The sequence below is a fragment of the Acanthochromis polyacanthus genome, chromosome 2 (assembly GCF_021347895.1).
Source record: "Acanthochromis polyacanthus isolate Apoly-LR-REF ecotype Palm Island chromosome 2, KAUST_Apoly_ChrSc, whole genome shotgun sequence".
Taxonomy (NCBI): Eukaryota; Metazoa; Chordata; class Actinopteri; family Pomacentridae; genus Acanthochromis; species Acanthochromis polyacanthus.
The window spans coordinates 10,519,506-10,547,504 of NC_067114.1; the positions used below are offsets into that span (position 1 = coordinate 10,519,506).

At 39.1% G+C, this 27,999-nt stretch overlaps 1 protein-coding gene across 2 annotated transcripts in view; it reads left to right on the top strand.

The window, feature by feature from the left end:
* Window positions 1-27,999, top strand: part of tub (TUB bipartite transcription factor) — a 50,666-nt gene that overhangs the window by 18,354 nt on the left and 4,313 nt on the right. The window contains exons 1-8 of one of the 2 annotated variants that reach the window (XM_022192282.2): window positions 6,947-7,458; window positions 17,472-17,523; window positions 19,194-19,356; window positions 20,643-20,780; window positions 22,105-22,257; window positions 24,231-24,352; window positions 26,393-26,584; window positions 26,748-26,860. In XM_022192282.2, coding sequence (XP_022047974.1) covers window positions 7,421-7,458; window positions 17,472-17,523; window positions 19,194-19,356; window positions 20,643-20,780; window positions 22,105-22,257; window positions 24,231-24,352; window positions 26,393-26,584; window positions 26,748-26,860 — 971 coding nt within the window. In that variant the 5' untranslated portion in view covers window positions 6,947-7,420. Of the gene's footprint in view, window positions 1-6,946; window positions 7,459-17,471; window positions 17,524-19,193; window positions 19,357-20,642; window positions 20,781-22,104; window positions 22,258-24,230; window positions 24,353-26,392; window positions 26,585-26,747; window positions 26,861-27,999 lie in introns of those variants that run through there. The other variant, XM_022192281.2, reaches the window with a different exon arrangement.

Consider the following 27,999-nt stretch of genomic DNA (forward strand, 5'->3'; position numbering starts at 1 on the left):
TGCAGAAAGTTCAATGTATTGTAATGCAATTTAACTCATACACATCCTACTTCATCTTGTTTTACTGCTTGATACCAAAAGGAAGTTCACACAGGAGATGTCCTTCTGATAAAACATAATTTACTCCAATTTAAATGTTCTTAGATAAACAGAGTTTCTCTTCTTCATCACAAGACAGAGTTTGTTTACTTGCAGGCTCTGTGTGTGCACAGCAAAGTGGTCAAGAACAGGACAGAAACACTGAACAGAAAGGTTTGGTTGCAAAAAGAAACACAACATCAGGCGTAAAACTGCACATTTAAAGGAATATTACTCTTTAATGCAATTCGAGCTTCTAACAATTAAAATCACAGAAAACTCCATAACAGAGAAAGCAGTGCATGTCTATAACAACACTTGACTTCACTTTGGGAAAGTCTTTCTTCACAACTCCTTTTTTTCACTCATTTCATAGTAGCATTTGGTTACACACGTCTAACTACAGTTATTTAGTAGGAGACTACAGGCTTACGGTACCCTGGATGTGGGGCGTTTAGGGAACATTGTAAATTGTAGTATGCTGTGTTCAGGAAGTGAGGAGGTTTGGTTACTATTTTATTTATACTTTGCCTCAAGGAGAGGCTCTGAATTTAGGTTAGAACCTTATCTTAAGTCTTAATTTGATGCAGATTTGTAGGTTAGAAGGACTGTAGCACAACATAGAAGTGAAAGCATTGCTCTATTGATTTAAATCAGAAAGTGCAATTGTGATTAAAAAAAAAGGCTGGTGGAGGTCTTAATATTGATCAAAATAATCATAATTGTAATTTAGACCATAATCATGAAGCCCTAGTCAGTTGTATCAGAATTTTTTGGCGACAGAAAGCACTATGTTGATTAATTTGTTTAACCATTTGAGTCACCACCACAAAGTTTTGTAATATGAGTGCAGACCAGATCTGAATGTCATCCAAAGCAAAAATAAAAACTATTTCGGATGCCTTTGCCAGTGTTACACCCTTTGATGAAGTTTCTAAACAGTTTTTACTCAAAAAGTCTTGGTTGAAAATAAATTTTCCCCTCAGTCGTTCTGGAATAATTCCTTCTTTTGAAAAAAAAAAGTTTCTTGTTTTGTTTCACGTGTCAATATAGCAAAGAAAAAACTAAATATTGCGGTGCCAGTTTTTTTGTGTGTGTATTTACAGGTGGATATAGCTACATACAGAAATAAAGCTGTGCTACAGAGTGGAGGATGGAAAGGAACTTCAGTTTACTAAGCAGTCCATCTGCTTGCCTCACTGGGACACTGGGACACTGTTTCATCCAGTGTGACATTTTCTAATCCAAATCATGTTTTATGCATGGCCTCTGATGGGTACTGAGCACTGAGATACCGGGATTTATGTTGATACAAGAACTCTGCATGTGTATTTGTGTGTGTGTGTGTGTGTGTGACAGAGAAAGAGAGTCACACCACCTGCTGATTCTTTAGCATAACTTCATGCTGTGCTGGCTTTTGAAGATAGAAAGTAACATACGGGCGTCTCAGGTGCGCATTAAACAACCTGATGTGATCCTATTATATAAGAAGAGGTCCCTGAAAATGGAATTCTGGATTGAATTTTTCTGCAGTTTGCTGTTACAAGCAAAAGCCATGTTGCACACATTGGAGAGAATCAGTCGAGGGCACACATTACATTCAGTCAGTAGTGGCCACCAGTTACTGTGCTCACTGACTTTTCATCAGTTTCATGCATAATCCTGCACATAGTGTCTTACTGTTGACTTTGAGATTTACTTTTCACTCAAACTCTGTCCATCCATCCATCCATCCATCCATCCATCCATCCATCCATCCATCCATCCATCCATCCATCCATCCATCCATCCATCCATCCATCCATCCATCCATCCATCCATCCCCTAAGATCAACTGCCATTGTTTATACTAAATGCCTCACAACAACCTTCAAAAGCTGGCCTTTTTAGTTTTAGGTACTTACTGTTTCTGTTTCAGTATATGTCTTTGAATATCCGTGTGAAAAATCTTTTTAGTTTTGTTTTCAAGGACATCTCATCAGTGAATAATGATGTAATTCTCTGAATTATTGCTGAACATCAGACTGCTGCTGATTCATAACAGGTCTGACTGGGCTGCCTCTGATAGAAAGTCCCACTTTCAATCATCTAGTTAATGTGCAATCGGCTTTTTCTATACTGTCTTTTACAGGTTTCGTACAGGTAGTGGCTGCGGGTTTTATTATAACACGGTACATTCAAATGCTATCTGATTATGTTATCTGAGTTTTCTTGAGTAGACTGTGAAAGGGTAGCATTAATGTGCAATCTCATCATAGTTTTGGAAAGAATTGCATTTATGGGCGCTATCCTGATTGGTAACACTAGTTGAAGTGCATTCATCCATCCATTTTATGTACCTACTTCAGAAGTTTCTAAGGGGCTGGAGCCTATCCCAACTGGGTAAGAGGCAGGCTACGCTCTAGAGAAAGTCTGCTGCAAAGGGGCAGAAAACCAAGCATGCTCACAGTCATACCTATAACCTGCGAGGAATGACCCATTAACATTAAAAAAAAATCCAGGTTGAGGGAGAAGATGCAAGCAGTAGGTTCAAACCTTTTGCTGTGACATAGCAATGCAAACCACTTCATCACTGTGCTGTCACTTTTTTAAACACAATAGCTCAAGCTTTGGGAGAAGAAAGGCTTTAAGCACCTAACAGATCTGTGTAGTTAAACATGTTTGAGAGTCCAATACCCTTTATTTCTGTGCATCATCAAGTTGCACTTACAAGATGTTGCACCATCTGATATCCACTGTAGCCCGTTCTTCCTCTGATGCTCAACAGTTTTGTTGATGCATAATTAAACAGGTGAAGCCTATTAAATACCATCTTTTAGCTTACACCGACATATTGCTAACGCGATCCCTTGGCTCTAGTCCAGTAGTCTCTCTACAGCACAGCAGCTCCCATGTATGATGTGACGTAATATGGATCCAGTCAGTGACTCACTTCTTAGCTGTGTCCTAATTGCTTCTTTCAAAGTCCTTATTTCAAGGCTGAATGTGTCATAAAAGTCTCCAAATGCAGTTGACGAATATAGCTTTCTCTTGTCTGAACTGAAGGACACGACTTGTCTGTCTGCTGCAACTTCCATCACAAACTCGTTGTACCACGGTCACTGTTAGTGCATTGAGGCACTTCTTATCAACTCATAGGCCAGTGATGAGGTGGCTATTCAGTAGTAGTAGCACATCAAGTCTAGCTGGACAAAGTCCCAGGCCATGTGTGAATAAATGAAAACCAGGCATGAACTTCTTTGTTTGATTTTGTTCCTGGACATGTTGTTGGTGTCACAGTCATTTGCACGGTAATTAGAACAATAAAAGATGTGTAAATTTCCCACGACTCTGGTTTAATGTTTGCCAAGAATCTATTGCATTAAAAGGAAATTTCTCCTTTTGTGTTGTGTTATCACACATTTTATCTCCTTGTTACCTCTTAAAGTATGTTCTTTAAATTGTATAAGGTAAGCTTGTTAATTTAATTCCCAATTGTAGAAGTCGTGCAGAGCCTTAAACACTTGTAATATGAATGTCTTTGAGGCAGATGGTTCAGCCAGTTGGTCAGAGCCAGACAAACAACCAAAGCACAGACAATTGCAGGTTACTTTAACATGTTGGAAATGACCTCTCTACCTACTGGATTTAGTGGCTTGTGAAGCTGTTGCGTCACTGCAACAACATGGTTTTGGGTCGATTTTTGAGTATGGCACTCAGTTAGCAAATGTCCTGTATGCCTGATCAGGTTGCAACATTATTAAGGTCCTGTGCTTTGCAGCTGTGTTTCAGCCAGTCTGACTAAGACAGGCAGACACAAGCCAGAGATCCATTTTCACATCAGTGATGCTTCTATGCCAGAACCATTATTATAATTACTAGTACTGCTGGCCTCCTGTTGCCAACAGTAAAATGCCCCTGGGAGAACTCTGTATGAGGCTGGGCTAGAAAAATTTTATTTGTCAAGAGGACAGTGTCTTATTTTCTTATTTGTTGTTTAGTTGTTGGCTGTAGGGCCAGAAGGTAGAAAGGAAGGAAGGAAAAAAGAAAGAAACAAAGAAAACACTGTTTGCTGTAGGTCTGTCATCTTAAAATTAGATGAATTTCAGCTTCCTGCCCACTTCTAACTCTCTCATGACCAAAGCCCAACTTCAAAGTCCTCCCTTCAGCATCAAATATTAAGCAGGGTGCTGTGCTTACACCTGTTCCTCAGTGGAGTGGCTTGTTCCATTTATTTCCACTTTCATCACAGCAGCTGATATTCAGTGCATGCACCATTAACCACAGAGTGACTTAACAGTTACAGTTATTGACAGTCGTCTGTATTTATTTCAACGGCAGGGCTTGGAGACATTTATTGGAAATAGCCATACATAATAATTCTCTGTATAGAATTATGTTTGTTTTTGGCCAAACTTTGTATGGCAGTTCGATGAGGTAGGAAATAATGCTTTGCTGAAGGGCAGAGCTGGCAATTATAATCTTGTCCTGCTTCACAGATATTTCAATACTTGTCTCTAGGAAGATGATGCAGGCTGGCATTCTTGAGCATTTTCCCATGATTTTGTTACCCGTGACAGTTATAGGACAAACTGCAGAATACAGGCAGAATCTGGGCCTTCTTGGTTGTGACAAAAACTACATCATGTCTTATACTGTCTCTAAGTTTCATGGGGGATGACCTGGACTTCTCTTGTGTAATGGAGTTGCAGTTTTGTAATTTGCAGAAGAAACAGCAGCAGAGCTGTGTAGGAGGGACATCTGACTTTACTGCCCACTTCAGTAAACTTCAAACTGTTAGTATTTCTCTCAGTGGTTTAATACAGTGATACGTGACTCTTTTTCTAGAACAGAATTACAAACGTCTATATTAATTAGGTTACCAACAGGGAAATCATATTTACCATAGAATTGACCATTACATTGTCAAACCTTCTAAAAACTCTCCAGTCCTTCATTTGATTTAAAGATCACTGGGGATTTCTGGCATGGAGGGAGAAACACTGTGAGGGATCGATCTGTTTGGATATTTCTGAAAGCTGATTTATTTTGCTGTAGTCTGTTCTGTCCACACTTTCTTTATGTTCCAGTCAAAGTGAACCACCTTTGTAACCTGACATTTTTGAAAGGCCACGCCACTTGAGAACGCAATCAATGTTTCATTGTGCTTTCAGTAAAGCAGTTGCAATAGGTGCTGCTGCTATTGGTCATACAGGTGAATCAAATCATTTTCTGGCTTTATTTTGGTATAGATTTGAGTCCGGGGGGGGGGGGGGTTATGAGTGATTGGCTGTTTCTGTTTCAGGTTAGTTGTCTCCATTAATGGGATGTGTTTGAATTTGAAATATCAGCTTTTATATTTGTTTCATCACAGAAAACCTTTTTCATGGTATACAACACCACAGAAGGAATACAGAGTTTTATAAGATAAAGTAATAAATATAAAAACTATCTTTAAAAATAAGCGAGTGTGTAATTAGAATTGATATTTTAGTAGCAAGCACTGCAATTTAAAGGACGGTCAATAAATTCTTTAATTATTATTTATTATGCAGATAAATTCTATTATGGTTACTTTAACAGATCAATCTTTAATTTAAAACCCACACTTTTGTCACAGACTTAACTGAAACAGAAATGTCTTTATTTCCCAGTTGGCTTTCACTGCTGTTTCATTTTCCTCCTGGTTTACTTACTGGCAGTCTACTGCTAAACTCTATTAGTGATGGTTGTTTTTAGGCGTGCAATAAATAATTGAGAGAAGATGCCTGAATACCCTTAATAGTGACTCCACTGTCAGACTTGTCTACTTGTCTATGCTTAAATACCATTTAAGTCGAATGATATATTATATCTTCACTATAGAACAGTGTGTCTGAGTTCTGACCTTGGGAGAATGAACATCAGGACATTACAAATGCCTCATCCATCGTGTGTGTGTGTGTGTGTGTGTGTGTGTGTGTGTGTGTGTGTGTGTGTGTGTGTGTGTGTGTGTGTGTGTGTGTGTGTGTGTGTGTGTGTGTGTGTGCACACTTGTATGCATTGTTTGTATTTTAGAATAGTTTATCTCAGCCAATGTCCTAAATCTGTGTGAATATGACTCAGGCATTGGTGCAACATACGGATGAGAAAATACAGCAAATAAAAGATTTTGCCGCCTGCGGTTATTTTGCAGGGAGTCAGAAGAAGACAGCTTTTCATCTCTCCAGAAATAGATTGTCTTCCCCCAAATAATTTTCAGGATTGTTGCCGATGATTTCACGCTTCGCCGCAAGTAGATCACACGAAATTAAGATTACGCTTGTTGATAGACTTGACATGAATGACTCGTTGTGAACCAGATTCATTGCAAGGAAGCCACTCGGTTTAACTGCCTATAGATGGACTCCTGAATAACCCTGGGAGCACAGTGAGTGATGTGTGTTTGTGTGGTGACAGTGTGGGGCGGCAGACGGAGGGCGGAAGCAGATGTGTGTGAGAGAGGTTCAGAGCTGTGGCACTATCACAGGGTGCCTTTGTCTGGCTGTAGAGAGTGTTGAATTAAAGGCTGTTAACACTAGTCTGCACAGTCATATGCTAATGCCTCTTACTCTGAGAGAATAAATAAATTATGGTCCAGAAAACACATCTGAGGCCCTGCTTTACATGCCTCATGCAACACAGATAGTGCGCAAGAAGATACAGTGAGAAAGAGAGAGAGCATTAGTACGAGTGGGTGGCACTGTACAGAAATAGCGTAGAAGGAGCATCAAAGAGGCAGGAAAAAGGGGATCCTCTCTAACCTTTTCTTACATTTTTTTTTTTTTTTTTTTTTTGCTTAAGGCTTTGCACTCATTGCTGTTGCAGGTGATGCTGCACGAGCGATAACGAGAGATAGATTGGGCAAAGAGGCAGAGAGCGAGATTTGGACAGGGAATAAGGAAGGGAGGGGGGATTTAAAGGGAAAGAAACGGAGGGAGATTTAGATAGAGCCTGAAGAGTGAGCGCGAGGGAAGAGAGCCAGCGCAGGGAAGGAGCAGAGGCGGTGGATGGGAGAAGAGAAGAGAAGAGAAGAGGAGAGGCATTGACTGGAAGCGTACACATGGAAGAGAAGAAGACGGCTATTTCATGTGCTCGCCGTGCATGACTGAAGAGTGTGGCTGTCTTGCTGGATTGTTAGTCATCTGCTACCCCACAGCTAGAGGACGTACAAGGAAACACAGGCAGAGCTGGGAATATAGGGCTGTGTGCAGAGGATGAACAGGCGATGTGGGCTCTCTGGCTGTGATCGCTGTCCTCAGTCCCCCATAGCCACTTGCACTGGTGCTGTTGCAGGCCGTGAGCCTTGTAGTTAGGCAGCAGCAGTCACAGCAGTTGATACAGAATGAGCTCCAAGCACTCCTCCGACTGGATTCCCTACAGGTACTGTACCACATTCCTGAGAACACAAGGAAAAGGGCACCGCATTCATCTTTTGAAGCAGTGTGTTCATGTGTGTGTGTCTGTTTGAGCGGGTGTTAAGCTGTGTGAGTGTCTGTCAAGGAGATGTGACTGATAACAGTAACATTGGACTGACACAATAAAATCAAACTATGTAATGTGGGAAACTGGATTTTCGTGATGCAAAAGGGTTGGTATGATGTTTTTGTTTTCAGTGTGATGTATGCCTTTAGAAGAAAAAGTGTTGCTCATATGTTTTATATATTAGACTGAGGGTCTTTTATGAGAGGCACCAGAAGGAAAAAAAATAAATAATGCAAAAGTAAATCCAAGATATTCAGCTGCATAAACCACTAAGGATCTCCTACTGTTTCACAGGTCTATAAATATTGTATTTCTTCCATTATTTCTTATTTTAAATTTAACTGTATAATTGTAGTCAGTGCTGTTTCATTGAATTTAAAAGTAGTAGTTTAATTGAGATGTCATGGATGTTAGATGTAGGATCACATTCATATCAGTACATGTTTTCATGTGTTGTTCCTTCAATAATTGAGGAAGTTCCTGTCTTTGTGTGTGACTGTGTGTTCTATGGCTGCGTGCAGGTGAGCCAAAATGAGCTTGTTCAGTCACACTGGTGATACAGTCCTGCCATATGTAGTGGCAGAAGTATTTTTGTAAGCAACAAAAACACTGGAGCATCAATGAGCTTTTGGCCTCTTGTTGTAAACGCCTATACCTGCTCTAATCATTTCAAGTGCAGTACTAGCGCTGCTGGCTCTTTGCTCTGATTGAATACCCATTGCCATGGTTTCCCCTGTTTGCTTTGATGCCATTGGCTCGCGGTTGCTATAAGTTACGGTGGCAATCCACAAATTTCAGAATGAGACTGCATCAGGACAGATACCAATCTGTGTGAAATGTATTTTAAACTTAAGGTAAACTTAAGATTTTTAACTGAAGGCATCACATAATATAACATACCTAGTAGAAAAGCCTTTCATGAAATACCTGGATTGATTGAAGTAAACAGCACTGGAAAGAACAAGTGAAGTCTTTATTTGTAATTATGCTTTTTGTCTCCTCACTCTTCTACCTTTTGTTCCAGGAAGTATGTGCTAAAACAGCAAAAATAATATAAACAAGACATTAAACTTTACTGGCATATATAGCTGTCCCTTGAAGTATGCCATTTGAGTGTCAGTGAGAGAGTGCAAGCAGAGAGACTGGTGGTTTCTCAATGAGCAGGTTTTTTCATCTTGTGAAGCTGCCATTAAAAATGCATGGGCCTCTGTGCAGAGTTGGAGAAGACAGCTGCACTGTGTAGCTCCATCATCTCATTAGAGATATACAGTGCATGCATTCACAGAAATCAACAAAATGAAGGCAACACGTCTCACAATCACACACACACACACACACACACACCCTCAAAGAAACAATAGTTGTTGGATTGCAGTTCTTCTCTGTGGGGAGCACATTCACCAGATTAGCATTTTAGTGGAAGATTTGTGCAAATCTCTGGTTCTTCCTTTTTTCTCTGACGGGGGAACTCAGGATGGAGAGGAGGGATTGTTAGCTCTTGACAAAAGAAGTGGTGAATATGTTATGTTGTCAAAAATGCCTGAATGGTCGTGTTTTGTTTAAAGAAGATTTTCAGAAATCCTCATCTAAAATTGGCCCATGTAAGAAACCGTGTCGTGTTTTGTATGAATCGTGTAAACTTTCTTGCTTACATTAACAACTGCAAGTTAAATTTGCATCTGTGCAGTGCTCCTTAGATCCTTTTATCCACAATGAAATTTCATGCAGCGCAGTATTGAAATGAAAAATTAAGCTTGCACTTGTGTGCATACTAGATTGCCTTTAGTGTTCCCAGATGCTCCTGCAGAATCACCACCTAGTGACTGTCATAACTATGAAAGCTGGTGATGCATGTAAAACTGTTTTAAAAGGATGAAGAGGAGTCCAGTCAAATCCTATTCTCTTCGTAGTGCCTAATTCATCTTTGGCTCAGGTCTCTGTTAATGGAAAATACACAATTTTTGTGCCCATTTTTCTTTTATAATATTTCTTTTTTTAAGTAATGGACACAATGGAATTGACAGCAACCAACTGTATGATGCTAATCTTATATAAGATCAAATCAGTCCTGAATCACACAACACTTAACTCGCAGGGTGCAGCTGGTGCAGATGGATTGTTTTGTGCTTTCAGAATGTTAGAAATAGTAGTTTACAAATACACATTTACACACACACAAATTTCCAAATCAAAGAATTTGCATTTAGACAGTCGGATCGATTCGGATAGTTCTGCGATTTCAAAATATGATGTAGATTATTAGTTTTATTGGCGAACAGGGCCTTGCACACACGTTGCAATGCAAGGCTTTCCAAGCGATGTTAAGGTGCAAGAATTTGCCTTAGCATTATTTTTGTAAATGTTTTAATCTGCTATTTTAGGTTTTCTCAAGCAGGCTTCAGTTGCAAAGTTAGCTACAATTGATGGGCCTCAGTTTGTCAGCGTACCTGGCTGATATATAGAGCATTTCCACCTTGAGTTCTCAATTTCACCGTGTTACATCAAATAAATACCCTCCGTTAACAGATCGTAAAGCTTCCTGTAAACCTGAGCATCAGTGTGTTGCAGGAAGAGTGACCAGAGACTCTCCACACAATAATGAGCTGTTTGACCTGCGCTGGAACAGCTCTGTTTGTGTCATTATCTTCCTGTCTGATGCCTATTCACACACTTGATTACTCTGATTGCAGACATGGAGTGCTTTGTTTGTCTGTGTGTGTGACAGCATGTGGGAGGTAAATACTTTTTCATTGCATCCGTGTGGGTCTTTCTCGTCAAAATATGCTCAGTAGTGCAGCGATATAGGTGAATATTTATTGACTGGTGTTGTATGCTGTATCTGCAGGAACCCACAGTCCCCATTAACACTTTTGACAGAGGGATGAAAGGTATAAAAATTCTCATTAACCATGCTAGCGTGTTTATTGATTCTGTGCCCGTAAGACTAAATTATAAAGGAAAAGAGATTTGTTGCAGTTGCCATTTAGCATTTTAAGAAACAACTAATTGTATAGTAAACAATTGAACATTTTATCTCAAACACAAAATTGAAATTAAATTTGCTTTCAGTTATGTCGTAACTATAAATTTTACAATGAGTAAATACACATAAAAACATAGTTACGTTCACTTGCATATCACATCACTTATAAATTTCCAGGCAGTATACAGTACATAAAAGCTTTTTAATTGTTGAGAGAAAACCTGGGCCTTTTAAAATGCACATATTGCTCAAAAGGTAACAAAATGCAAAATGGAAGACTTTGCAAAAATAATTAGGTAACTTGGCACAAGCTACACATTGTAAATCAGAAGCCACTCTAAATAAAATGGAAAAAGTAGTAAACCTTTTGTCACAATTTGTATTTGCATGTTAAAAAATTACTTGATGCTCATAAAACAAAGCAATTTCAGCCCTAATTATGAGTTGTGGAAAAAACATCATTTTCTCATTCATCGCACATCAGCAGGCACTTCTCCCTCTCTGTCTTCCTTTTCTCATCTGCTGTAGCTCATTCTCTCCAACACTTCTGCAAGAAATCTCTCAATCTCCTAATTAGGAGCCATAGAGCTTTTCTCAGAGGTCTCTCAGATGCCCTGCCACAAGAGCTGTAGGAACAATCAGTGAGTCTGTCGCGAGTGATTAAAAACTCTGGTATAAAGAGAAGACAGGATGCAAAGTGGAAGCAGCCAGCAACCAGTTAATCACTGGTGCTGGATAAATATCCTGTTGTTTTGTTATTTGGAGCAATTATTCTATTCATGTGTAGCCAGTGCAGTTTATGCAGCATATTGGAGAGATGAGCAAAAGAGAACACAGTGGAGGTCAGAAGAAAATACTAGTAGAGCTTGATCCTCTAAGCAGTAGGCATGTATGATGACCTTGAGTTTGTAGAGCTTGAAATTTGTGTGGTGTGAAGAACATGCAATTCAAAGCCTGTCTTAGGCCACAGAGAAGAATGACTCGAAACTTTTTACAACAGCACCAATACGACAGAAGGTCAAACAGAAATTGGCTGCTGTTGCCCGCAGGGAGACGACATTTAACAATGTTACTGCGAAAGACTGGCATCTGTGAAATTATAACTTTGTTTGTGGAACACACACTGTCACAAATGCATTCATAATTGGATTTGTTGTCATTTTGCTTTGCCCGATCTGTAGCTGTTTACACGAGAGTTTTTTTCTGTGTACAAGTAACAGAAACAGACGCATGGACAAACTTCCAAACCAACACACTGCAGGTATAAGAAAGACCATTGTAAATTAAAATGCTGCTCAAACAGAAAAAAGCATGAGGAATAAGCTACAATGAATAGCCATTTTATCCAGTTTTTTTCATTTAAATCAACAATATCAAAACTTAATTTCTCTACCAAATGTCAAAAACTTCCTAAAAATAAACTGCTGAAATATTATTTGAAGTCACTTTAGAAATATTAAGGTCACTTCTGTTTTTGCACACTTTATTGTGATGTAGAATTGCAGGGCTGCATATAGAGACGAACCGTCACTCTCGCAATTTAGAATCACCAATTAACCTCAGCATGTTTCTGGACTAAGAAGAAGCCGGAGATCCCGGGAAGGGTGGGACGTGAACCAGGGATCTTCTAGCTGCAAGCCAAAAATGCAAACCACCAAGCCACTGTGTAGCCCACAGTAACCCATAATGACAAGATGAAACCACGTTTTTAGAAACATTCGTAAAGTAGGTAAAAATTGAAATTGAAATCTGTAGCTTTGAGCCTTCTTGGGTAAGGTCTGTACAAGCTTTACAATCCTGAAGTTGGGCAGATTGGCCCATCCTTCCTGCAGGTCCCTTCAAATGTATTATTGTCTTTATGTCTGGACTTTGTTTGGGCCGTTCATGAACAGTCAGAGATTTGTCTGAATGTACACTTGTCGTACCATTGTCGGCCATTGTCGTACTAAAAGGGGAACTCTTGGCCCTGTCTCAGGTTATGTGCACTCTGAGGAGTTCTTCAAAGACCTCTGTGTATTTGGCTGCATTCATTCTTTCCTCAGTTCCTCTTCCGCTTCCAGTGAAAATTGCACATATGAAGCTGCCACCTCCATGCTTCATAAGAGGGATGGTATTAGCCAGACTGTAAACAGCACAGAGAACTTCTTAAGCCTTGTAAGACAGACATTTAGGTTGGTTAACTTCTTGTCTAAGGACATTCTTGCTTAGTTGTTCAGGCCCTGTCCACATGTACATAAATATTATTTAAAACATAGCTTTTGCTGTGCATTTTGGTCTCAGTTTTAGGTAACTGGAAATGGAGCTTTTAAGAAACCCCTTCCACTGTAAAGATAGTTAGAAACTCTATTTGTAGTGTCTCCTTTGTTTACCAGGAACAGTTATGTGCAGTAGTGGACATGACCAAAATAGTGCTGGTGCTAACCTCGCTAACAGCACTGTTTCATTACTTCTAAATGTACAGTTACTCTTCCAGTATATTTAGGTACAGAGGGTGACAATCAGTACACATGTGTATGTCCTTCCTTCCTTGATGTGCCTTTGTTGGTACCCCCCCCCCCCCCCCCCCCGGAACTGATAAGAGTTTCCTTTTATTAGGCTTATATTGGCCAACAAGGCTTTGGGGTTTGGATTATATCACTGTCTGTTGTTTTGGAAGGTTGTTAGCAGTGTGTTTTCGCATATTCATGTGGCACCCTGTTTTACAAAATGCCAGTGTGCATGGGGTCTGGGTCTCAGTTTGATCTGATGGTCAAATCTTGTGAGAATCCTGTTGGTTCCAAACTTCCTCATTTTGTAATTATTGAGGCTGCTGTGTTCCTCTGAGCACTTTTTAAGTGGTTTTATTCCCTTGTCTTGACCTACGCATCAAACCAGTGAGCTAAAAAGAATTCATTTGACTTTGACTGGGTTTCTATCCTGGCATCCAGTTTGAATCATGAGGCTTTATCAACAGAAGTGTCTATCCAATCAAGTTTATTTGCCATCATGGGTAGACTTCAAACCAGCTTAAGACATATTTCAATTAAATTAAAAGCAAACATTGCACCTGAACACAGTGCCAGTACATTTCAGTTTTGTATCCTCAATAAATTTGCAAAATCTTTAAGATTAAGATTTTTCATTATCATTATGGGTTATTGACTTAAAATTGGTGGTCAAAATGTCAACTTCATTGGGTTAAAATAACATCATCAACACACAAACAAAACAAAGTGTGCAAAAAATAAAGGGATCTGAATTCTGTGTGTGATCATACTCGTTCAGTAAAGGTAAGGAAGTGGGAAATTAAAAGTAACCTCATTATTCTTGTGTTCCAAGGCTCTCATCCATCAAGCTGTCCTCTTTTCCTTCATTTGGACTCTAGCATGGAACAACTCCTCTCCCTACATGTCCAGTAATCTTCATTAGAAGGATGGCAGACATGTTATCCGAAACAATTTGCCACTTAATCAATTTGTCCACTGATATTAATATGATTTGATCGATCCTTCACGTAATGCATGATGGTAAAAATAACAAACATTTGCTTCTCATTCTGTAAGATTTGCTTCTTAGTTCCAATGTAAATTTGGGATTTTGATATTCGAGTTTACACTCTGGTAAATGGTGATCTGTATTTCTCACTATGTTTAGTGCAAAAATGTAACTGGTTAAATGGCAGATTATCAATAGATTAATTGATCATGAATAGAGTTGCAGTTCTTGATCTCTTATAAAATGCACAGCCTAGGTCAGTCAAGGCTGTACTATAAGGCCTAAATGTGTTCATTTTTATTTTGTATGCGTACGTACATGTAGGCAAGTACTGAGGGTGGGGAGAGAAACAGTGGCCAACCTTAATTTACACATCCATTTTAACCGCATTGCCTGTTCTTTGCTGACCTTTAGGCTTTTGCTTAGGCAGGTGGTATTTTGTCAGGTTGTATTGCCAAGTCAAATACTGCTCAAGTCAATACTATTGTTCATGCAGAGAAAGATATAACCCAGTGGTGTTGTGGTGGAGCAGACTGTTCAGCAAAACGTGCCCAGCGAATCCATTTTTTAGGCTGAGATTAGATGTTTGATTGATATTGTGCAGGTAATTGTGTGCTGCTGGGACAACTTGCTATTTTCGCACAGAGCAGTCACGATTTCATTTTGCCCTCTTTGCATTGCTTTGTCAGAAAGTATAATCAAGTGTATGTCCATGCAGGCCACATTAAATGTGTGTCTACATGCATTTAATAGACAGGCTGAAATTGAAATGTAATGATGGTATCATTTGGAAGAGTAAAGATCGTGCTAATAAAATGCATTGATTGTATATGCATAACAAAGGCCATATAGGGCAGCTCCATCTTGTTATTCGTGTTATAGATGTTCATTGTGTGCAGGGTCACAGGAAGCTTTGGTAGTGATGAAGAGCTCTCTGTGCATCGTTATGCTTGTTAGGAGAACGTTCTGCTGGTTTGGATCTATATAAGAGCCTCCAATCATGATCACACACAATGTGGCGATGCAGCTCATGACGGGAGGTGAGAATCAGGTGATAATCATAATCCACAGGCCAGGCCTGTGACACACATTATTTAAATTCTGGCTTTCTGTGACATTTTTAGTTGATTTTGAGATCAAGTAGGTTTGTTGGACTCTCAATATGTAGGGTAGAACAATCTTACAGGTGGACCAAAGTAGACTAACCTATTTACGTTTGCATGTCTGTTATAATAATTTAGTATTCGGGTATTTTGGTGAGTGTGGTAATCAGATTGCTATTTTTTCACAGCTCCATTGATCAGATTTCTACAAAGGACATCAGGATGCTTTTTAGAGATATTCAGAGAGCACATGGCTGGAAGCATCCTCAATTTTTTCCTAAACACAGACAAAAAAAAACTGTCAGACTCCTATAAAAGTAGGATCGACTCAGACGAAATACTGCAACAATTACATTTTTTGATCCAGTTTGAGGTGAAGTGCATGCAAAGTGTCTTTCATCTAACGTAATCTATTCAAAGCCGTCACCAATCGTGGTACAGCTTCAGTTCAAGAGGGCCACAGATCAAACTAGAGCTCACTGAGCATATGGACAGCAAGACAGAGAGGTTTATCATGCAGCAGGAGGGATTTATGAAGTGTCCATTAATCCTTTGATATTTCCTCCATTGTGAAAACCTTTGCGGCTTTGTAATGGTGACCACAGGTATCTAAAGGAAATGAATAAAGGAACTATAACCTTTAATAGCTACCGTTTTAGCAACAGTGGGTGAGCATTCAGTGTCCCTTGTAAAGGAAGAAGGTTAGTTTTATTCATGCAGCCCGGAATCATAAATGTGCTTCAAATAGCACAAGACACCCACCATGCTTAGATCCTCTGTTTCTGCTTTACACGTGACAGACTGTCCATATGTTTACTGATGCAGTTTCTTTGTTCTTAAGCCACTGATTCAAAGACCAACTGTGACTGTGTGATTTGCTGCAGCAGAACGTAATCTTTGTTGACAGAGTTGAGATCTGCACATGTGCCTCGAGACACTCAAAGCTTGTAAGTTTTGCAAAATCTCAGCTGCAACACTTCTTGAAGCACTACACGTGCAAATTAACTCATAGAGAGCATACTGTTAAAAGACTGATTAATCATCAGTTGATTAAGTCACAACACTGGGATCATTTCAAAGACGAGCAAACAAAAACTTGAGGCTGCAGTAGTGGCAGTCTTGTCAGTGTAGCGTATGTTTTCTCAGTGGGTGCTGTGATTGTGTGGGAAATGCGGGAAATACTGGCTGTAATGTAAGCAAACCACCCTGTTTAATTGTCCACAGCATTAAAGTACACGTGTTATTGGCAGTCTGCTTTTCAGTGTGGTGGGATGAGCCATGCAGAATATACAAACATCTTTATCCAAGATTGTTCGACACAGTTAACTCACAGTGCCAGTTCTTTTTAGGCCGATTCATGTTTTCTGCATCCCTATGTGCAGACTGATGCAGACTTTGAAAACAGACACGGTTCTGTTCAGCTACAACAGATAGGTATCGATCGGTCGCATTGCTGCTCATATCTAACACAGAAAACACACAGTGCTTCCATAGATGTTTCTGAAAGGTTGGTGGTGACTTTGAGCTTTTTCCAGATTGTCCAATAGCATTGGTCCACTGTGATTATTCCTGAGCTGTGTCCAGCACATTGAGCAGACGCAGCACAGGGTTTCTGAAGATTTTGTAACTTTGCACTGTGTTTTATGCACCATCAATCAATGTCTTTTGTACAAAAGCACCTTCAAAGTCTGGCTGTGACTCCTTTAATAACTCTTAAAGGTGAATTATAAAGGTGTGGGTGACAGAGAAATCTGCAAGCACAGCCTCTCCTCAAAACAAGCATTTGTTTGAAGTGGTAATTGTTGTCATATCACACACACAGTGTTGATAGTCAGCATTCTGTTGACTGGTCTATTTTGTATTATACTCATATGTGCCTAAAGCCCTCTTGTAATGTAATGTACATGTTTTCCTTTGTGTCTTTTCCATAATATCATGTATATATACAGCAGATAAGTGGCCACATTCAAGATAAAGCTTTTTCTAGTTATTCACCTCAACATAAGAAAACACAGACTTATAGAAACAGCTTTTATACAGTTAACATACTCATTGAAAAGGGTAAATTAAAAGTTTTTCATGAATTATCTGTTTTTGTTTTTCAAGAAATGATGACCCCATGCATTACTAATCACAGACATATGAATAATTTAGGCATGAAAACAAAATAGCAAAAACGTGCATTGTTTCCTAGAGCCCACAGCCACCTTCATTACCATATATTTTATGTGTTTAATGTTCTGTTACAGTTCCACAGCAGCAAGTGAACTCACTAAAGCAGTTTGGAAAATGACATTATCATACATATTTTAACTTCCTCCTTTGTCCCTCTTTGCTCTTTTTCTTTGCAGCACTTTAGATGATGAGGGTACCAACCTTCGACAGCAGAAACTGGACAGACAGGTGAGTCTTTGCTGTCCTTCCTGCAGTCCTGATAACAGACTAAGGCAAAATCAATTATAACAGGGCAGATTTATTATGACATTAACTTCCGCTGCTTCATCATGGTGCCACAAATAGCCCACGAGGACTTGTTATCTCCTCAAGTGGAGCTTAATAAGAGGGTCTGTATATGTCTCCAAGAGGTTTAAATCCTGTAAATAACATACAAAACTAAACACCAAGCAGTCTTAAAGAAAATGTTTTTAATAATAATAAATAGGTTACAATTACATAGGCATTCTGATGAAAGAGAGGATTTAACAGACCTACTCTTGGAAAGTCACACCAGTCCAAGATTCGTCAATAAAACTGATGTTTGGCAACTTCACACCCTGCAAACCGATCCTGCTGTTTTCATTGTTTGTGGCCAACAAGACTGTAAGCGGGCAAAGCAAACACAGTCAGGCTGCAGTTTAACCATTTTCAAATTTTTTCTATTCATAGTGAAAACTATGTTTAGTACTTAGTTGAGAACAATATGAAAAAAAAAGCAAACATTCACGTTCTGTTCCATAAAAGCAAACGTGCCTGTCGTCTTGCAGTAATAAATCAATGGGAACACGATCAGGTGACCTGTTTCGCATTCATGTCAGCTGATTTTAATTCATGCTTCATTCAAGAATACCATTTTCAACCTTTAATCACACACAGCCAAGCATTAGGTATGTAAGCACCACAAAACAAATTAATTTTGATTGAATCATCATTTAGGGGCTATCTTTCTCATTGTTTATGGGTGACATATTAGTCAATGAGACAGAATCTTGTTTTATAGTAAGGTTTGTAAAGTACTAAAATACAATATCTCTGTACTGTGTAAATGTACCTATGGTTTGGTCATCACTGTCTTGGCAATAACATGAGCTATACAGGCCATATTGTTGAGCTAAGATGCTCTGCAGCCTGAATTCTCCACTAATAGAAACCTTCAATATTTGATGAGCTCTGGTTTGAAGACTTGCATATAGCTGACAGTTAGTCCAGATGAATAACTATATCCAAGCCTCAGGGTATATTGGTCTGGGCGGCACATCTTTAAACATCAAGCATTGTTTTCCTGAACTGAGCAGCTTTATCTGAGACTGTGTTGCTGTCGTCGGCTGTTAAAGTCAACATTCTGCCTGCAGTACAGAGATCACTTACGGGAAAATATGGAACGCCTCACAAATAACTTTTGAAAAATAGTCTATATTCTTTGCTATATTTGAGATGTAAGGATAAAATGAAGCTCTAAAGTTTTGCCTCGTGAAGGTGTTACGTGTTTATCGGACACAGCTGAAGTGCTGTTAAGGAACTAGCTGCTATATTTTTATGTTGCCAGTCAATGAGATGATTTCGGAGTAAAGTATAGTAATGATATCACAGCTCTGATCGAGTAAATATGGCCTCACACACACACACACACACACACACACACACACACACACACACACACACACACACACACACACACACACACACACACAAAAGGTTTTGTTCTTTAATGTGTTAATTGTTTTTTAATTGTGCCATTGTAATTTTGTTTTCGTTTATCTTATTCCTCATAATTACAGCATAATAGGAGGCTACAACCTCTTTCATTTGCTGTTTTTGTGCCTTGATTATTCTTCTCTCCGTCTGGGCACGTTTAGCGGGCGCTCCTTGAACAGAAGCAGAAGAAGAAGAGACAAGAGCCTCTGATGGTCCAGTCTACCGTGGACGGGAGGTCTCGGGCTCGTCGGACCAAACAGAGCGAGGAACAGGCCCCGCTGGTGGAATCCTACCTCAGCAGCAACAGCAGCACCATCTACCACGGTGAGTAAGATTTCCACTCCTCTGGGAGTCTGTTGATTCAGAAGGCTCAAACAGAGGATTTAAGAAACACATCGATTCAACAAATAAAGATGTCAGACAGCTTGTTTGATAAATCTGTCGTATTTACAGAAAGTGCTTGTTCTTGCACCAAAAGAGATTTTATTCTCGTGCAGTTTTTGATTTTCTCAGCTCCCAATTACATACACATAGCACGATTTCCAAACTTTAAACAAGGCAAAGAAATAATTACAGAATGATGAATAGCTTGTGCTGATATTCCCATTTGAAATTCATGTAGAACCAATACAGCACACTGTGTCATCTATTGCAGGCACGTACGCTGTGCTGCAAATCTCACAACTCAAGAGCAGAGATGGTGTTTGGTCTGAGATTGATGAGGTCTTCTTATTTACACACAGAGTGGATCATCTAATCCCCAGTTCTGCTTGGCCAGTTTCTGGGATCAAGGCCACAGACTGTCATGTTTCCTGCAGAGACAAGGAGAAAATGTTGTCTAAATGTTTCTCTGCAACCCTTTTTGATGGAAGGAAAGGGGATAATAACCTCATCGGTCCAGCCAAAAATGTGAAATAAATGTTCTGACCTCTTTTCACTGTTAGCCCTGTATTTCTCTATTCATAGGCAAGGACTGGTTGCTCTTTTTATTTTTAGTCTGTATCTGAACTGTACACCTGCACTGATGTTCCAGTGTCAGTGAATAGCAATCCAACATTATTCCATTGTTGATGAAAAAATTAATCCATTGCCATATTTCTCATGATAAAAAAAAATGTGTAAAAACTGTACACTGAAACAGAATTAATGTTTAAAGCTGAAGATGATTTTATTAGTACAGATGACACTTTTCAAAATACACATTTTGACTGTTGTAGTACAAATTACCACAAGCATTGCCTTCAATTTTAGGCTTAGCACTTGTATTCAATTATTGACAGTCAATAAAAGAACCTCCAGAAAAACAATACAATTTATTTGTAGTATTCTGTAGAAAAAATGGTCTGTATATGTAATATATTATGTCTGGGTAAATTCTCAGTCATCCAGATCATGGTCTGGACTTCTGTTGTCTGTTCTGATGTTTTACCGCTCATTCAAGGCCTCTTCAGTTCTAACTTTAGAACCTCAGACTGCTTTGTATTAATTTCCATACAGTTTCTTTTGTATAATTTCAAATGTCCTCAGCCTTATTCTCCATTTCTCCCCTCCTATGTCCATACTCACCGACATCCTGGCATGTTCTACTGGTCATCTCCATTTCTGTTTAGTGCAAGAAGCTGAACAGGAGGAGGTGAAGGTGATATCGGACACACAGCCGCCTCGCTCAGCCAAAAAGGGAAAAGCGTCGGCCAGCTCAACTCCGCAGACAGGCAGCGACAAGAAAGAGAGGAAGGGGAAACACAAAGGTCAGCAAGCCAGTATTGAGACAAATAGATAATCAGAGAGAGTGAACAATAGATGAATACATTATTGTTGGTATTTATATATTAATGTTTTTTGAGACCAGATAGACAGATTTAAGTGAATAGAAGCAGTCTATTCAAGAGAAGGGACAAAATCATTATTATCCAGCAGCTGTCTATGTCTTGTTAGAGCTCCAAAGTCTGTGTGTAAAAGACTGGCACAACTCAAGTGGAGATGCACATTAGAGGAGAAAAAAACGAGGGTCCATATTGTGCATATTCCAACTATAGATGCACTGCTTTGATGGTTTGCTTGTCTGCCATTCAACACTCACAATGTGCTGTGGCAGGCTCAGCAGAATGCAGTACAATAGCTGAAAGCCCCAAAATATAGACATAAAAATCAAAAAGCAAAGCACGTGTATTTGCATTATATAGATGCATAGTTGGCTCATCAGTTTCTGACATTAGATGTGCTTGTCATCTGATATACTGCAGTACAGTCGATGCTTGTCATTGGAATGACTTTGTCCCAGAAAAAAAGCTAATGGAATTCAACTGGGGTAAAAGATTAAGCAGGCCAGTAGTGCCAAACTCACCACTGATGAGCCCGTCTCACTCCTTCTGTCTCACTCTCTAATTCTGTGAAGCACGAGCCCACATCATGCACTCACAGATTATAGTCGATGCTCTTCTGTTTTCGCAGAGGAAGTAATTCAGATTGCTCAAATATCAGAAATTAACTCTCCAACATCAAGTAGTTGCATATTGTTAGCAAGGCTTTTAGCGAATTGTGAAATAAAATGTGACAATTGTTTAAACTCTTACAATTTAGTATTGACTATTCTGTCATAATTGTATCCAAAAAACTGAACTAAGCACAACTCCCCATACACCTGTAGGTAACTTTATATGAATTTTACTGAATTCAGCAATGTAGTCATGAAAACACACCCACACATAGGAAAGGCGCATTCTTTTTCATATGAATTTTAATTACTGCATGCACACTGTGCTGCTCTCTGTAGCAGCAGAGACATAATGTGTTTTCCCTTAGAAGTTGATAGAACATTGAAGACAGTGAGCAAAACAATTGCTTAAAACGTAAGAAGAGAAGACACCCAGAGGCGGAGATAAGGACATGTTATCACATTCACTCAGGCTTGTTGACTAATTGATCAATATATAAATTGTTGTTGCAGTTTGATGGAAACAGCTGCCCTTGTTTTCCTTTACTTGGACACATTCGGACATATACTGTACATCGTAAATTACTGAGTGTTGAACAGTAGTGAAGCTTTGCTCCTGTGGGATTGTGGCTCTGCAGCGATCGATGGCCTGGCCTCCCAGCAGGACGACAGTCAGATCCAGATCCTGACGGTGGGTCACAACAGCACAGACGAGTCCGAGGCAGAGCCTGTCATGAGCTGCACGCAGTCACAGAGTAAACAGGATCTGCGCGTCACCATGCTCAAGAAAGGTACCGTCAGCATTCAAGAAAGCTTCTGTCGCTGCATCTGCAGTAGCACAACCATGAGTTCATGTTTACACCCACGGCATTCTGGTCCACTGCTGTGGCGCGTTGTGGGAGGAATGAAAAACACTGACTCATGTTAAAACTTGCAACTGCAAATAGACATGCCATTTTAAAAACCCAGCGCCTGACTTATATTGATATCATTAATCATACTGTAAACACTGAATACTAGCAGACTTATTAATTGTTCCTTACGTAATAAACGCTCAAGTAGGTTATTCTATAGTGGGCAGCTAAGTGAGATTTTGGACACTGATAAATCATAATCTTTCACTGCTACAGTGTTGTGTAACTGTAATTTATGCATCTACCGAATGCATTTATGTTAGAAATCTTGTATGATGAGAGTGGTAGTAATATTCTATGTGCTGTTTAAGTCCTTTACTTCATTAATTTTTCACTATCGTGGACTTGGAAACAAATGCAGAGTGATTTAAGCAATGATGATGCCAAAATGTGTTTTTTGTTGTTTTTGTTCCCCACAGATTAACAAATTAGTTGTCAGGTTTTGGCCATCAATGATGGAAAATAACCAAGTATATTTACTCAGTTACAGTGCTTGAGGGTAATTTGGAGGTACTTTACTCAAGTATTTCCATTATATGCTACTTTATACTTCCACTCCACTACATTTTTGATAAAAATATTTTATACTGTATTTTATATTGTAATACTTTATCTACTCCACTGCATTATATGACCAGTTTAGTCACTAGTTACCTTTACAGAAAGCAATCCAATTCATCATCAGGGTCACATTTTAGATATCTATGAGTTGTAAACACCGCAACGACTCGTGATTTTTCCCCTCTAAACTTCTCACATGGTTTTATTTCCATAAATGTTCACATGATCCAGTATCGCCAAGTTCAAAAACTGAAAACAGAATTTGTTTTTCTTCTTATTCATTTTCTGCGGTTCCTGTATCTAAAACTGTACATAAAGAAACTCAAATTAGCTTCACCTGCAGCAGCTGCTACAGTAACTGAAACACTGATGCTTCAATATTAACAATCTTATCATATTTAAAATACCAGTGCTTTTATTCTTATACTTGAACTGCATTTTTCTGCTAATACTTATGCAATTTTACTTGCAATGCTATATTGGTGCTTTTACATTAGCAAATTATGTGAATCATTGTGTAAACACTGATGATGATATTTTAGCTGCGTTTCAATTATTGTTACTGCCTTTGATACTATAGTTTACTCTTTAAAGTCATTGCTCTGACTTTATTCAGACTCATTTTCTGATCATTTATTTGCAAAGAAATGTAATCTGCCTGCAACAACTATAGTGCTGATTATGTAGAGCTGCAGTCAGCAACTTAACACCACAATGTCTGTTACTTTACACATTTCTAAACATGTTAAAACACAGCCTGGAGTGGATCAGTTTGAAAGTGAAATGAAGTAACAGCAGCGTTTGGCAAAAAAAACAAGCAACATTACACAAACTCTCAGACTTGAAGAAAATCATTAGTGTTTGTTTAATCACCACTTGTTGTAATTTTTCACTAAACTACAAAAACACATGTTTTATTATCATTTTACTACCTACACTTACCGAGAAATCAGCATACACGGAAATGTCAGAAACTTAACATCAACAAACTTCATGCATTAAAATGCTGTACTGACTGCACTGTAGATGACAGCAAATGACAGCAGTCTTCCTGTGTCCTGACACCTGGCTTAATCCATCATTTAATGAATAAAATTACTACTTTCCTCACACAAATGATTTTTACACAAGTTTCAAACATCCAGTATGTATAATACCCGACAATGAAAAAGTGCAAATGTGTTCTTGTCGGAAATGTTTGCATATTTCTCTTTTAGGTTAGCAAATGAAAGCCGGCAAATCTCAGTGGATCTTTCTTTTTCTATTGTTGTTTTTTTGTTTTTATTAAGGCATATCCAGCAGCATGAATTTCGATGAAGAAGAGGATGATGATGATGAAATTAGCTCCAGTTCCTCACAGCTCAACAGCAACACGAGACCAGGCTCTGCCACCAGCAAGAAGTCATGCAAGGTAAAATGAATTTCACAGCACACATTTGTACTTGGTGTGTGTCTGTCTGTCCAACAGTCAGTTCAAGACAATGGATTTTAACTTTTGTTGCTCAGCTGGACCCTTTGTAAAGCCATAGTTAAATTAAGTGCTTTGCTATTTCTGACCTTTTCCTTGCATTTATTCACACAGATGGGAGCTCTCAGTAATTTTGCTGGGTATGTCACAGTGTTGTGTATGTATGAAGGTGGCGGAACAACAATCGTATACCTCATGTGTCTCTAGAAGTTATGCAAAGGGAAGTATTTCTAAACCGTGTTTTGTATTCATGAGTCAGAGAGCTTTTTCACTTCATACTTCTGATAACTTGAACTATGAAAGCTCTGGAACGACTAAAAGATCAAAAATGTTTTCCCCTCTCCATTTCAGGTGTGATAATAAGAAAAAGCATCTGAAGTTTTTGGAATTACCTGTTTTTATGCATGAATGGGTCTAATCTTTATCTAAGTCACAATATAAATACTGTGTGCTTAGTATGGTGACACACAAATAATTATAGCCATTTATATCTTTATTGAACACATCCGTGAAACATTCACAGTGCTTGTGGAAAAAAGTAAGTCAGAGTCTGGATTTAATAAACGATCGAACTTCCCTACGGTAGCAATCATCTCATTTGTTGGAGCTGCAAATCAGACCTGCACAACACTCAGGAGAGATTTTGGACCGTTCTTGCTTACAGAGCTGCTTCTGCTCCGCCATATCCTAATGATGTCTGGTGTGAACGGCTCTCTTGAGGCCTTTTCACAGCATCTCTATCGAGTTAAGATCTGGGCTCTGACTCCGCTATTGCAAAAGGCAGATTTCCTTTGTTTGAAGTCTATTTACTTCGATGTTTCATGCTATTACCCTGTTGCATCACACCTGGCCAACAGCCATCCTGACTGTAAGATATCTTCATAAACTTAGGAATTAGTTTTAATTAATTCAAATTTCATCTATCCTCAAAACACTTTCCTTATAGTGTTATGAAATGTCCAGGAGTTCACTGGCAAACTTCCAGCGTGCAGTGCTGTTATTCTGGAGAGCAGTGGCTTCCTCCGATGTCTCCTGCTGTGGAGAACATGCTCCATTGAAATGATTTGTGTATGACAGACTAATGAACAGAAATATTAATCAGCTCCAGTGATTCCTCAAAGCCCATAACTGTGGTTCTTTCTTACCACAATAACCATTTTGCATTCTGCTTTTGGCGTCACCCTAGCTGGGCACCCACTTCTGGGGAGTGGCCTCAGTACTAAACTGTCTCTGTTTATAGACATCATGTCTAAATGTGAATCGATCGATTCTCTCACAAAACTCTCTGGCAGAAGAGATATGGCATCTCAGTGGGACCTTCCTGGCTAAAGACAGGATAAACAAATGAATTAAAACCTTTCCAGCCTTATGCAAATCAACAGTTTTTGATGACATGTCCTCTAAGGTCTCTTTTTAGAGAGACACAGATCACATCAGTAAATGCTTCTTGTGAATAGCAAACTGAGAATGTGTGAGTCATATTTGCAAGTCAAAGTAGCTCCAACCGACACCTCCAGGTTTGCTACCTCCTGACTCCAATTAGCTTTTGTTGATGTCATTAGCCTGGAGGTTCACAAACTTTTTCCAAGTTACACTGTCACTGTTTGAATAATGAATTGAGTATGGAGATGAACAAGACAAACCAAGTGACTGGTGTTTTTCTTAATAAAATATGTTGTGTTGTCACGTAGATTACCATCTGACCATATTTTAATATAATACACAGTCTGTGGTGTCTCTACTCTCTGTTTTGATAACCATCATTTCTCTTTGCTCCTCTAATCATTCCCTTCAGTCAACTCAATCTTTTGTCTCTACACCAGGTCCTTATTTTAGACACGGTGTGCTCATTCGAAGTCCCCGCAGACAATTTGATCTTCAGATTCATTACTCCGTCTTAATGAAAGTCAGCTGTAATGCCCCACTCACCGGTCCACCATCTCATGAAGGGTTTCGCCCTGAGTGGGCTGTTTTCTCCTACAGGAGGTGGCCTCAGCACCCACTCCACCAGTCAATGAACCCTCCATCGACGTGGATGACCTTGAGGAGTTTTCTCTGCGACCCGCACCGCAGGGGGTCAGAGTGAAGTGTAGAATCACCAGAGACAAGAAGGGCATGGACAGAGGCATGTATCCCACCTACTACCTTCACCTGGAGAGGGAGGACGGCAAGAAGGTGAGAGGGTTCGACGAGGTTAACAGACATCCCATCCAACACATCTGTCAATGTACTTCCATGAAAGCAGTGCAAAGACTTTCATTAAGCCCAATCAGTTTTGGTCTACTGGAAGCTTTGTGTGCAATTTGAGTAATTTAGTCTCTGGGTTGGTTTGTCACAGGTGTTCCTTTTAGCTGGGAGGAAGAGGAAAAAGAGTAAAACATCAAATTACCTCATCTCCATTGATCCCACTGATCTGTCTCGAGGTGGAGAGAGTTTCATTGGTAAACTGAGGTAAGTCTTCAATGGCTTTGCTGCATAGAACATTTTTTTCAGCCTTCTCTGGAAATTGTATAAAGTGAAGAATGTTAAATGTTGTACGTGATTTCTTTTTAACTTTTCCCCTGGCAATGCTATTTGGGTTTAATCTAAAGCTTACAAAACTTTGTCTTTGGTTGCATTTAGTGTGGATGCCATGTTTCTAGCCCCATTTCTTCAATTTTAAATTCATTTGGGTTCAATGAAAAAGCTGTCTATTAGAGAAAAAGGTGTCTATGTGTCACCTACTGGAACAATTGAGTGTATTCTCATATGTAAGGCACCATTTAGTAGAAGTACTTCATGTCCTGTGCGGATTTTGCTTCTCTAGATAAAAGTATTTGTTATATTTTTGTTGGAACCCTCTACAATTCAGCACTCGAGATAAAAAAAATGTTCTTCAAAAACGCTCTTTAAAAATTCGAGAATAGTAGAAAGTGAATGGTAACATAATCCTCAGAGACAGCTTCAACGCTGCGTTAGTGGCTCAATCTAAAGTGGATGGAGTTTAATCAAATATGGTTCCCTGTAGCCTTTTCATCTTCAGAGCTGTCCTGACCATTGGTCGATTGCTCAAACCTTTGCAATCACAATCCTGCTTGAATGATGGGATTCTAAATCTAAATGAACAGTGACCTTTTATCCGGGGCTTCTCAAGAGTCCTTGAGTAGGGCTTGTCTAATTGAGGTATAGTGCGTAAGAGGTATACAGGCAGCTATTTAAAGCTGTGGCTTTGAAAACCTGTAATAAAATGGTACGACACATGATGCCACATTAACAGAAAGCACTACAGTAAATTTAAATGTAAATGAGAAATACAAACAGCAAAATGAGGCAAATAAGTATTTCACATCAGAGGATAGTTTGTGAAAAACAACTTCAATATCTAGGTGTACAGATACTACATTATCCTGTGAACCACATATCATAATAATGATAAATGTGCTTTTTAGAGAGTTGCTAATTATCTTTATTGCTTCACATATCATATGTGTCTAATTTAACCACAGTAAACATGTAATGAAAAGGTCATGTGAAATTAACACTTTGCTCTTAACTAGAAATGATGTTTACAGTCAGATGCACCATGTAGGGAGTCCACGTTAATGCCTGAG